This window comes from Drosophila suzukii, chromosome 2R (genome assembly GCF_043229965.1).
Source record: "Drosophila suzukii chromosome 2R, CBGP_Dsuzu_IsoJpt1.0, whole genome shotgun sequence".
In the NCBI taxonomy this organism is placed as follows: Eukaryota; Metazoa; Arthropoda; class Insecta; order Diptera; family Drosophilidae; genus Drosophila; species Drosophila suzukii.
Genome location: NC_092081.1, coordinates 4170944 through 4184386, shown reverse-complemented (window position 1 = coordinate 4184386; position 13443 = coordinate 4170944). Strand labels below are relative to the sequence as shown.

Sequence of the window (13443 nt, the reverse complement as noted above, 5' to 3'; positions counted from 1 at the left end):
TCTTCAGCAAGATTAATATAATCCCTGCATCGTTTTAAATCCTCCCACTAAATTGAGTCTGTTTAACAACTTTTTAATAATTATACACTACTGAATGGACTAATAGTTTAGTTGTTGAGATATACAGTGTAAATACCGCCAGTTCAACTTGATTCAAGCACAATGACAACTTTTTCAATTTTGAAAATTGCGTTTTATTTTTAAAACATTTTTAATTCAAATGAGAATGTCAGAATTCTCTCTGTGAGGACTTACATTGAACAGAACTTAATCTTTAAGCTTATTTCTTGTTAAATGGTTAAAAAATATATATAATATAAATATCGAATTTACAAACTATTTTAATTCTTATTAGTAATTACAGACATTAGTATACTAAAATCCTAGATTTGCGCTTAACAAGATTAATTTAATCCCTGCATCGTTTTAAAACCTCCCACTCCCCTAAATCAATTAAAAATCCTACTTCATTAAGTGCATATTGAACAAATAATTCGTACGTTTGAAACCGATATGCATATGTAATGTGGCAATTTTATCATCAATGCAATAATTTACAAATTATCAACAGTTGCAGCAGGCTTTCCCCGCACGGCTCATTTGCAGTAATTTTCAATAAATACAACGGCTATCAACCGTCTGCCATCGGCCAAAGGATGTGGAAGGATATTCGGAGAGTTGAGGCCCACCACAAGCCATAATGCGCGGCAATAATTTTAATTTTAATTGGCTTATTTTATATTTCAATTAAGTGCCAGCTGCCAGCCAATAAACCCAAAACCAAAACGGCAAACCAAACAAGTTGACAAGGTGTGAAAATATGGAAAATATTTGAAGTGAAAATTGTGCACGAGTGTGGTTGTGTGCAGTGCTCATTAGTTCACAGGAAAACGCACACATGCACATGACCAGGCTTGTTTGCTTGTATGTTTTCACGCGGTTTTACACGGCGTATGCGTAATATGTGCGAATTTATAGGGTGGCAGGGGTGTTGTGGGTTTTCAATAAATATTCCATTAAATATTATAGAAACTAGTCCGCACCGTTGAAGATTTGAAGGAATGAAACCCCATTATTTATTATAAACTAACTTCATTAGTATTTAATTAAAATATGCCATAGAATTTAAGCACATATTTTCTTTAAAGTTATATATACTAATTTTATTATCACAGTGCTTGTTTTGAATGTGATTTTATGTAACAATATTACTCTCTTTTTCTATTAGGGAGCCAAAAACCTTTGTGAACATTGTACCTGATTGTCCTTCGGTGTCCTTTGTAAACATGTTGACTAAACAACCGCGACAACTGAGGTAAACTCCCCATCTCCCAGCGACACTCGCACCCTTTGACCTGCCATAAATGTCACGACAAAGCGCACAATAGCTTAATTTATAATTAAATTAATTGTTGTAATTACTTCATTAGCGCTCACCTTGGCGACTTCATTAGGGGCTATTCCAGGGCTATTATAGGGCGTGGGCTTGGAAGGGGGCAGTTCCATTGTTATGTCCCTTGCAAATGACAACCAAAATGCGACACCACGAATTACACAATTAGGCGACATTACCATTTAATGCGTTATGTTTACCGTTTCATTTAACTGTTTGCTCGGTTCTTCCATTCACCTTGTCTTCCTATCCCAAAAAGACCCCTAACCCTTGGTTGAGTAATATCTGCTTATAGCCCGGCACGCAGGTCATAAGCTCGGTAATCGATTGTTGGCTAATAGAAAAATTCTTTGGGGACATAACGGGTTGTTTTACTTCCCTGGTTTCTGGGTTAATGAATGTCGTAAAGTGGTTGAGTAATGGCAGGAAGAGTCTCTGATAATTTTGTGTAATTATAGCACTTCCATTTAACTTATACTGAACTATTTCATTTTACTACTTGACTAAAAAGTAGGGTTCGCCTCCTAGTATTAATAAATAGTACTTCTTAATCTATTTTAGTCTATTTTATTTATTAATCTTTTTTTATTTATCTTTTACACAACTTAGAATACCTTTATATATTCTTACATATTATGAACCGTTACATAAATAAGATCATTTAATTAAAATTTTTCTCTAAAAAAATTCTTATTAAATCAAATTCGATTAAATTACCGGAATGTTAAAACTGGAACAGGCTTGACAGATATATAAAAATACAAACAACCAGCGGCTTGAAAAAAAACAAGGAAGAACGCTATAGTCGAGTACCTCGACTATCCGATACCCGTTACTCAGATAATGGGACCAAAAGGAAATGGAGATATGCAAGCAGAAAGCGAGATTGAAATGCGCCACCTACCAGCGGTAGACAGATTTAAGCGTTATGGGCGTTAGAGTGGGCGTGGCAAACTTTTTTTTGGGTCAATCGATAGGTATTGACGAGAACAACACATTTCAGTTAAAATTTTTTATCTAGCATGAAAATTGTGGGCGCCACAGGCTTGGCCGGTTTGTGGGCGTTAGAGTGGGCGTGGCACATTGCTGAATCAAACTTGCGCTGCGTAAGAAGCAATAGAATAAGTTAGCCGCGCACTTTGCTCTCTCTGAGCGCCGGCAGTGCTTTTTTCTTTGCCGCTAAGTTCGGCCGGCAACTATTAACATACACACACATACACGCGTAAAAACATTTCGCATTGTCTGGCTCTGACGTCATAGCTTTTTTTCTTGGGAGGTTTGTGGGCGTTAGAGTGGGCGTAGCAAAATTTTTTTTGGGTCAATCGATAGGTATTGACAAGACTAATACATTTCAGTTAAAATTTATCTAGCATCAAAACTGTAGGAGTTACAGTTTTGGGCGGTTTGTGGGCGTTAGAGTGGGCGTGGCAGTCTACTGAAACAAACTTGCGCTGCGTAAGAAGCTCAGGAATCTGTACGCCAAATCTCAATAGCCTAGCTCTCATAGTTTCCGAGATCTCAGCGCTCATCCGGACAGACGGACAGACGGACAGCCGGACAGACGGACATGGCTAGATCGACTCGGCTAGTGATCCTGATCAAGAATATATATACTTTATGGGGTCGGAAACGCTTCCTTCTGCCTGTTACATACTTTCCGACGAATCTAGTATACCCTTTTACTCTACGAGTAACGGGTATAATGACTCAAAAAAGTTTTTTTTTTTTAAATTCTCAAAAGCTCTGGGGAGCTCTTCTAAAATAAAAGCCACATTACTTTCATCGATATTTCAAAGCCGCATAACCTCAAAAAACAATCTCGAGAGCATTTTCGACTTGATTTTAAGAACGATTCTTCTCGAACAAGTGAGAAAAGAAGTTCTCAAATAATTTGATCTTAGCTTTTTCCGTTCTCAATTTGTATCGGCATATTTAAAATGTATACCCCCTTTATACATTTTTAAATACTTATATCAAAGTGCTCCAGGTTTCAGTCAAAATTGGTTCGTACATTTGTATCCATCCATTTCTATAACATAATCGAATTATAAAAAAATCGGCTATTTTTTGTATTTATTAAAAGTTTGTACATTTTTGAATAAAATAAAATTTAAGTCTAAATGGATTTGGTTGGTTAAGTAAACCGTATAGTAGTTCAATTCAAAATACATCTTGGCGTGGTGAAATTTTTTATAAAATAAAATTTAAATTCAAATGCATTTGGTTGGTAAATAAAGTGTTTTATGCCCAACATTTTGCCAAATGCAATAAAACTCAGTTGAGTCGCTGGCATTTCTCGTTTCCCCTCGCATTCATTCATCAAACATTTACAAACATGGACCATTCAATTAAAATTTGTTGACCATATTAACTAAAACGTCAATCGACAGAAACCCGTTTGCCAGCCAACCAAAGCGAGTATGTGCCGCCCGCTTTCCCCGCCACCCCCTGGGTTTTCCGCTGCACCCCCCGCCCGGTGAAAAACTGAACGAAGCGAAGAGAGCGCGGCGCTTAAGAGAGCAGCACACCCGACACGTGGCTTTCGAAAGAAAAATAAAAACTGTGCCGCGAGAGGAGCAGCAAGAGAGTGAGAGAGAGAGCGGAAAATGCGAGAGCTGGTGAGCATTTTTCTTTTTCCCCAAGTGTTTTCTTTCTGTTGCTTTTGCCCCCCGATTCGTAAACAAATTCTGCGATTGGCCGAGCCAGCTGCTGGGGGAAAACGCTCTTTCCCTCTATGTATCCGCATCTCCGTGTCTGTGTGTAGTTTTTTGCGCCACGTTTTCCCCTTATTAACGCGTTTTTGTGATTGGGTTTGGGTGCTGCGGTGGTGGTGTGTGTGTCTGTGTGTGTGTGTGTGTGTGCGGAAAACGGAAAATTGCCTATGCGCCAGCCCAAACTATGCGAAATGAGTGTAATGAGCGAATGTCAGAATGAGAGGCAGCCAGCGCCGTTCGCCAGCTTGCGTCTCGTTCGCACATTACACATACGCCGCGTTATCTATGTATGAAATATCTTTTTTACCCTGCCTTAGTTTTTCCCCCTCCCAGTTTTTCGTTTTTCTTTCTTGGCTTTTCTAACTGCGTTGCCGTTGGCCGAGGCCGAGGCTGAGGCTGGAAAATGCAACAAAAAACGAGGCTCTGTTAATGTTTTTTGCGTGTTTATGTTAATCGGCGACGCTGGCAGCGACAGAGCTTTGCTTAGATGCATACAGCGCTCCCCCCCCCCCCACCACAAAAAAAAAAATAAACTGCCCAAAAAACCCCCCTATGTACACCCCATATGTACTGGCTCTCGGTGCGTTTTGTTTTTTTATGCATTTACTGGGCACACCAGTTTTGTGTTTTTGTTTGCCTGCGGATTGCTTGCTCTTTTCCTTTGGCCATTTTTTATCTGGCGTGGAAATGGAAAACTGTACTCGCCAGAGGGAGATAGTTGGCGGTGGCAAGGAAGCCAGGGCCGTTTTTTAATTGCAATTTTTCATTAATTAAAATTTGCTTAGTTTGCATTTGAAAAGCATTGCGCCCTGAAAAAAGAACGGAAATTTGTATGGATTTATTGTGATTGAAGGTGCTGCAAATTGAATGTGTTTTCCGTTCTGTCTATATGCGATGTAAGTGAATTTTAGAGGGGTTTCCAGAGGGCGGAAGATGCACGCAATAGTCGAGGAAGGAGAGATCCTTTGATGGATGCACCGATTCTGCTGGATTATGGCTCAGGAAGCACCAATTACTGTTCACCGATTGCCAATCAGAGGATTCCTAATTTATCGTGGGCATTGTACATGATTGCACGAATAAACTTACTTATATGGAAATATTACAACTTCTAATTTGGTAGGTTTCTAATTTTAAAAACCACTTAACAAGATCGTACATACTTAAAAAATAAAATGAATAAATTTCACTCAATACACTCTTATATAACTTATATTTTTATAATAAACTATTACTTAACGGTACTTTTTAGATGCATAATTTTAGTAATATTCGTATTTGAAAATAATATATATATATAGAGATTCTAATCTGACATGACCTCGAGTTGGAAAAAACTTCTCTCTATAAAGAGTTTATAAACTACTGTTTTTTGATATTTTAATGGCTACAATAAGTAACTTCAATTGGTGTTTTCAAAAAATGTATTCAAATTTCATATTATTTTCATTACCATAAATTAAAAAAAGTTTTATTTTCAAGGTTTTGATGCTAATTACATATTTAAATTTTTAATTGCTAAAATATAGTTTTAAAATAATTGGTGACGCAGACAGATGCCAATTTCAAGACAAAAAAGTTTGCAATTTCTCAGACAATATTATTTTAATCACAACATTTATTTTTGTTTAGACATTTTTTTTTTTAGACATTGTTTAATTATTTTATAAATAAAAAAAGTATTATTTACAAGTTTTTTGAACGTCTAAACTAGGCCTTAAGTTATTTTATCTTACCAACAGACTTAAGGTTAGACTCAAGAGGTTGTAATACACTTACAATAGTAATATATTTAAATACACGTAGCTGATACAAAAAACCAAGTAATACATAATGATAAATACATATCGTAACCCTTTCCCGCTTCCCTTGTTACGATTAAAGTGCATTTTATATATTTACTTTGTTTTAAGTTAACCCTTAGGACGAGAAAACGACCCTACGTTTTCTAATTTGTTAAAGTTTAATAACTATTTCTGTGTTATACTTGCTTTTTTTAGATCAATTAAAAAAGGCAATTAAAAACTCAGAACCGTGACTACTAATTTCCCAAATCAATACAATTTCCAAAGTCATGCTTTCACTATAAACCATCTATTTCCCCAGTTACGGTTCTATTTTGCCGCTTATGCCATTCACGAAACCCACTAATTTGCGTGTGTTCGGAGCCTTTTCATGCCCAGTTCCTGTTACCAGCTAACGGCAATTAATGATATGGCCACAGAGTCACAGCCACATCAAATGACAAGCTCTGGGAAATGCACTACAACTACAACTGACGGAGAGAGAGACATAGAGACATAGGGGCGGTGTGGGGGGACCTGGCCAAATACCCAACCCAGCGCCAACCCCTCCCCTAAGGGGTCCCACTCGACAGCCAACCAGTGCATGAAAACGCATTTTCCCCAACGAAAAGTCAAAAAGTGCGTAGCGCAGCCCACCCACCAATACCCACGCGCAGTCACACACACACAGACAGAGCTGTGGAAGAGGGAATGCGATTGGTGGAAAGCCAAAAGGAGCAGAAAAAACTCTAACACATAAACTGGAAGGTTGGGTTGGCCCAGAGGGAGGGGGAGGAGCGGGAGCGACCGCAACAATACAAAAGTCAAATTAGTGGAAAATGCAAATGCACGGCAAAAAAGTGTTCCACAACAAAAAACGCACACAAAAATACGTGCAAAAAATGTGTGACACTAGAAAATATAGACATTGGATCGCTATGTACCAGGGCAGGGAAATTAGAGTGGTTCGGGGTGGCATCAAAAGTGTTGCGGATGAAAAAAGGAACAGTTTGCTTCCATATTATAATTACACAGCTCGGAGCGTCCTGTGACAAAACTGCTGCGTGCTCCTAGGCGCTTTTTTCTGTACATGTTTCGGTGGGTATTTTTGCATAAAGTCAATTTTTGATAGACAGATGGCTTGATTTTCATCGACATTTAGCTCCACCTTGTCAGCCATTACGGTTTAGCTCTTTTTGCCGATTTCCCTAATTGATTTTTAGCGCAAATTTAATTCCTGCCGACTGATTTTCCGTTGCGTATTTGGCATTTAACATTTTTTCATTACTAAAAGTTTCCGTCTGCTACTTTTATGGCAAACATACTACAGCTATGCAAATTTGTATAAGCGTAAACATAATTAAATATCAACAAAGGTTATTTTTCAGCTCTGCAGATATGCAGGTATTCGTAAGATAGTTATGTGTTTTATAACATAATATAAATCAGCAAATTAAACAAAGTGTTTGGATAAGTAAATCCACAACCACTCTGCTTTAATTTTACGTTGCTACATTTTTATACCCGTTACTCGTAGAGTAAAAGGGTATACTAGTTATTATGCTAAATGCCATACGTTATATATTTAACACTTCTTTAAAAAGTAGGCCTTTTTGATAACAATTGTTCCTGCTTCTGGTTTATCATATCACGTACCGGGAAGAAGTAAATTCACTTTTAATCTGTTTGTACAGATCTTCGAGCGTTGACGCTTTCTGTTTTTTTGCGGTTATTTGCCCTTTAATTAGAGCTCATTATTCAAAAAATGTTTATTTACCAACGACTTTAGCTTATCACCAGGCGCGCAGCTGTTGGATAACCCTAGCCGAAACTCATAAGATCACAACAAGAATACCCCTAGTGTGACCCAGCAAATGGATCTTATCAGCCAAACGGAAAATGCAAAGGCACTGTTAGCCAAGTTCAAAGCCGATATGTTATGCAGTTGACAAGGTCGTGCGAGTGTTACATTTATTTATTTGCACAACTGCAGACTGGGGGCGAAATCGCTTTCAAACGGGGCGTATACTTTACCGCAAGCTCCAACTGTTTTATCGTCTGCTGGAACGCGGCCTATTATTTATTTAATTAGCTCTAGCTTTAGGCGTCTTTGCTGATATTAGGTGTGGGTGGCATTATCGGGCTAGCCCAGTTGAGTGCTGGCTTCGTAGTAGAAAGGTATGGCCAAAATGCTTAGCCGCTCCCTAATCTCGTTGGTGCTGCTGGCACCTGCCGTTTTGGCCTACTTCGAGGGCTGTGATAACACCTACACCCTGAGTCCGGGAACCACCTACCTTGAGTCGCCCTACTATCCCAGTAACTATCCCGGCGGAACGTCCTGTCGGTACAAGTTTACCGCTCCCTTGGATTATTACATCCAAGTGCAATGCACTGTTGCACTGCCATCGGTGGGGAATAGCCAAGATATATGGGTTTTACAATAGAAAATACCTAAGTGACTTGTATCCCCCCAGAGCAATGGTCAGTGTACCACGGATAATTTTTGGCTGGACCCGGAGGGCGATCTTCAGATGCGTGGCGCTGAAAACTTCTGTGGCTCTGGAACCTTTTCAAGGGACTCTCTCTTCAGGGAAGTGGTCTTCGCCTACATTTCCACCGGCACCCAGGGGGGAAACTTCAAGTGCACCTTGACCACCACCAAACAGAACTGCAACTGCGGCTGGTCGGCCACTGCGCGAATTGCCAATGGCCAGAATGCGGCGGCCAACGAATATCCCAGCTACGCGGCCCTCAAGGATGTCACCTCGAAAACCGCAACCTTCTGTGGGGGAACCATAGGTGAGTTCAGGTCAACTGAAAATATTTATTTAGTTAGGCTGATCATCCTAATCCTGATCAGCCTCAATATTTTGTATTTTGAACAGACAGTAACCGTATTTGATTTTGCAGTATCCCATCGTTATATAGTGACTGCTGCCCATTGTATCTATATGGTCAACAGGGCTACAGATGTGGTCGCTATTGTAGGAACCAATAATTTGGTAAATCGTAAGTTGACTAAAGTAATTGTATTTACCTAGGATTTGCTTGTGTGTTCAGCACAATGTTTTCCCTAGAATTTAAAACCCTAAAACAAGCACTTTAATACATTGTCTACAATGTCATAGAATTTATTATACGTTAATTGAACTCCATATTATTTATATCAGCTTCCAGGTATTACCAACAATATAGTATAATACAGATGATACCCCACGAGCAATACGTAAGCGATCCGAACGTAAACAATGATATAGCGGTTTTGATAACAGCAGGTAATATTCAATGGTCCCGTGGCGTAGGTCCCATCTGTCTGCCCCCTGTGGGAACGTAAGTTTTGATTTCATTATCAAAGTTATCATTTAATAAAAGCTCATTTCTCGCTTAGCACCTCACCATTTACCTACGATGTCGTCGATGTGATCGGTTTTGGAACTATCTACTTTGCTGGACCCACATCCTCAACTCTGCAAAAGATCAACCTGAATGTGGTCTCAAACCAGGACTGCCAGACAGAATACAATAATGTGGCCACAATATATGCCGGGGAAATGTGCACATTTGATTATTCTGGCACAGGTCGGGACTCCTGTCAGTTCGATTCCGGTGGTCCGGTTATTCTGCGAAAATCCAAGCAGTTTTTGGTCGGAATAATCAGTTTTGGAAAGAGCTGTGCGGCAACGAGTTATCCGATGGGTGTAAATACCAGAGTAACATCGTACATAAGTTGGATACGCCAAAAGATTGGAAATTCGAACTGTGTGGTCAGCTTGTAATGGAAATAAAATAAATGGACAACTACTGAATTACTTGGAAAAGGCATGCTTTCTATTAATAATAATTACATAAATACAAATAAAAACAAGGAAGAACGCTATAGTCGAGTACCTCGACTATCAGATACCCGTTACTCAGCTAAATGGAGACATGCAAGCAGCAAAGCGAGATTAAAATGCGCCACCTACCGGCGGTATACAGATTTAAGCGTTATGGGCGTTGGAGTGGGCGTGGCAAATTTTTTTTTGGATCAATCGATAGGTATCGACGAGACCAATACATTTCAGTTAAAATTTTTTATCTAGCATGAAAATTGTGGGCGTCACAGGTTTTTGCGGTTTGTGGGCGTTAAAGTGGGCGTGGCAAACTTTTTTTTGAGTCAATCGATAGGTAATGACGAGACGAATACATTTCAGTTAAAATTTTTTATCTAGCATAAAAATTGTGGGCGTCACAGGTTTTCGCGGTTTGTGGGCGTTAAAGTGGGCGTGGCAAACTTTTTTTTAGGTCAATCGATAGGTATTGATGAGAACATTACATTTCAGTTAAAATTTTAATTCTAGCATCAAAACTGTAGGAGCCACAGTTTTGGGCGGTTTGTGGGCGTTAGAGTGGGCGTGGCAGTCTACTGAAACAAACTTGCGCTGCGTAGGAAGCTCAGGAATCTGCACGCTAAATCTCAATAGCCTAGCTCCCATAGTTTCCGAGATCTCAGCGTTCATCCGGACAGACGGACAGACGGACATGGCTAGATCGACTCGGCTAGTGATCCTGATCAAGAATATATATACTTTATGGGGTCGGAAACGCTTCCTTCTGCCTGTTACATACTTTCCGACGAATCTAGTATACCCTTTTACTCTACGAGTAACGGGTATAAATATTACATAAAATAATAGATAAATTTAAAGTTACCTTTTATATATTTTTTTATTAATTGGGAATTACTAAAATTATATAATTATATTTTAAGTACTTTTCCATCCGATTTTTTAAGCCCATAAAACTAGCTGTATATTTTTTCTGAGTGCATGTAAAAACCAAGTCAATAGTTACATTTCCTCACCTTGATCTAAAAATGCACTTTGGCTTTCGCAAATATTTATAATTTTTTAATTTACAAAAAATGATTTTCCTTATCAACATGAGGGGTCTTATATAAGTTGCGCCGCGACTTCTCTGCCATTAAAACTGCTCTAGCTACGTCTCCATCATGTACGAACTGAAGTTTTCGGGTTTTCTAGTCCTTATATTAATCAGTGTGGCTTGTGCCCAACAACAGTGCACCCGGTTCTATGACTTGCAGCCAAATCGAATGATAAATATTACCAGCTTCAATTATCCGGGGGCTCTACCAAGTGGTAGTAACTGTAGATATCGCTTGAAAGCCCCCAGCAATCATGTGATTTATTTGAGTTGTCGCTTTGAGTTGGTAAGTAATCATGGATAAATGTATACTTTTTTAAACGTTTATTTAAATCGAGTGCTAAGCGCTTAAAATATTTAAAACGTCATATTTAATTATCAGCACATAAAATCCCAAATGATTTTGAAAACCTTTTCCTGGTTAGTTCCCCGACACCTGTGGCTCGGAGTTCCTGTTCATATCCCGGGATGGTGACCTCCAGTTTCGGGATGGCGAACGCTACTGCCGAATGGGTCAGGTCAACCGGATATCGAACTTCCAGACCATGGCCTTCGCCTACTATTCGAGCAGTCCGCAGACCCAGCAGCGATCCCGACTTAACTGCCAAGCGGTGGCCCGTCCAGCGCCCTGCGACTGCGGCTGGTCCTTCCCGACCCGCATTGCCAACGGAGTGGAGGCGGGAAAGCACGAGTTTCCCTCGATGGTGGGCCTCCGCGACTTAGCCTCCAACCTGCCCATCTTCTGCGGCGGGAGTATCGTCAGCGATCGGTTTATCATGACCGCTGCCCACTGTACCGCCCGCCAGCCAGTGGCTAGCCGCCTTTTGGCACTTGTCGGGGAGCATGACTTAAGCACGGGTAAGTGATTTTACCCTAATTTATTATTTTATTAAAATAAAACATTACATTTTAATATTATGAAATTAAAAAAAAAATCCATGCGAAAGCATTGCCTAAAGAGCAGAATCTCCTATTAAATTGGATACCCATCCCTATTAATATGTATTATTAACTAATTAACTTATAATTTATTTAAATGTATTGATCAAAACCTGAAGAGTTGATACTCTTATTATTCCGATCAATTTTTATAAAAATTTTTTTTTAAGAAAACATTTATCATCATCACTTATGGAATACAATTTTTAAAGATTTGGTTAAGATATTAACGTTATAAGACAAACCATAGTCACTTAGGTTTTTGCCAGTAAATATAAAAGCCTTCTTGAAAGGTTTCCAAAAAAATTTCGCTTAAAATTTATTGTTAGATTTATTAACATATAGCGCAAGTATCATTGTTGTTATTTTTCAGATTTTCTCATTTAAAATAATTTAAATTATTTTTCCTTTAAATTTTAGAAGATGCATTTCTTCTACTCTTGAACATAGAAAATTGAAACTTATTTATTAACTAAACTTATTTAAACAACAAATATTTTGTATATTTGATACAGGTAGCGAATCGATCTACTCGGCGCAACATCGCATTCAAAATATCTATAATCATCCCGGCTACATGGAAACAGCGTCTGGCAACATTAATGACATAGCCCTCCTCCAGACGGTGACGCCCATGGAATGGTCTAGGGGAGTGGCGCCCATTTGTCTTCCAATTCGACAGGCGTAAGTGATTAATACTACAAGATGTTTAAATATTAACTTTAGTATTCCGGCAGAGAGAGTAGCTTCAACTATCAAAACGTAGACATCACGGGGTGGGGAACCCTGGGCTTCGCTGCCTCCAAGTCGAACACCCTGCAGAAGACCACCCTGCTTACCATGGATAATGCCGTGTGCCGAGCTCGGTTTAACTCCAGCATCACTCCCAGCCAGCTCTGCACCTACGATGCTGGCGGCAGGGGCCAGGACTCGTGTCAGTACGATTCCGGTGGTCCAGTGATCCTGCGTCAGCGGGAGCGGATGTTCCAGCTGGGCGTGATCAGCTTTGGCCGGGCCTGCGGTCAGCCCTTCGGCATTGGGGTCAACACCAGGGTCACATCGCACCTCAACTGGATGTGGCGTTATGTGGGCGGGGCGGTGTGTGTGCGTTAAAGATACGCACCTGACGGATGACCATATTTACACACTGAGCGAGTAGCGATCCCAGTAATGTGCCATCAACTCTGTGTCTGTTTTATATTACATTAATAAATTATCATTACACACTTTATATATTTTCTTAGTCTTTTAATGGTTTTGGAATATAAACCTATAAATATTGAACATATAAATATTGGAATACACAAATATGTATTTTTTATAATTAAGTTGAAAGCTATAAAAAATATTTGTATACACGATATATTGCTCGGGTTTTTCCCCGTGCACACGCATACTCAAACAACATACATACTTCTACAGAGTCATTCCTTAGGCGACCTCCTTGCACTTGCCTCAGGCATTTGTCGTCGTTGTCTTGAGTTTGGCAAAGTGTTGACAAAGGCCTTAATTTGCATTTAAATTAAAAAGCAGTGACATGTTTCTGCCTACATTTAAACAACGAACAAGCTCGAGCACCCCGCTCTAACCAATCATACCCCGCTGGCCATCATAGACCGCCAGGCATAGTTCTTTGTGCGCAATAAAGTTTTATCAAATACACTAACTGGATATGGCAATAACTATAAGA

The 13443-nt window shown here is 39.4% G+C and overlaps 2 protein-coding genes across 2 annotated transcripts; both read left to right on the top strand.

Moving 5' to 3' along the window:
* Positions 1 to 8026: 8026 nt before the first annotated feature.
* Positions 8027 to 9709, top strand: LOC108019652 (venom serine protease). Its single transcript, XM_017087537.4, has 5 exons — positions 8027 to 8299; positions 8366 to 8690; positions 8802 to 8900; positions 9062 to 9221; positions 9280 to 9709. The coding sequence occupies exons 1-5, from the start codon at positions 8072 to 8074 to the stop codon at positions 9665 to 9667; spliced, it is 1200 nt and encodes a 399-aa protein (XP_016943026.3). The 5' UTR covers positions 8027 to 8071; the 3' UTR covers positions 9668 to 9709.
* Positions 9710 to 10742: 1033 nt separating this feature from the next.
* Positions 10743 to 12984, top strand: LOC108019691 (venom serine protease). Its single transcript, XM_070994707.1, has 4 exons — positions 10743 to 11100; positions 11240 to 11672; positions 12269 to 12437; positions 12491 to 12984. The coding sequence occupies exons 1-4, from the start codon at positions 10882 to 10884 to the stop codon at positions 12864 to 12866; spliced, it is 1197 nt and encodes a 398-aa protein (XP_070850808.1). The 5' UTR covers positions 10743 to 10881; the 3' UTR covers positions 12867 to 12984.
* The last annotated feature ends 459 nt before the right edge of the window (positions 12985 to 13443 follow it).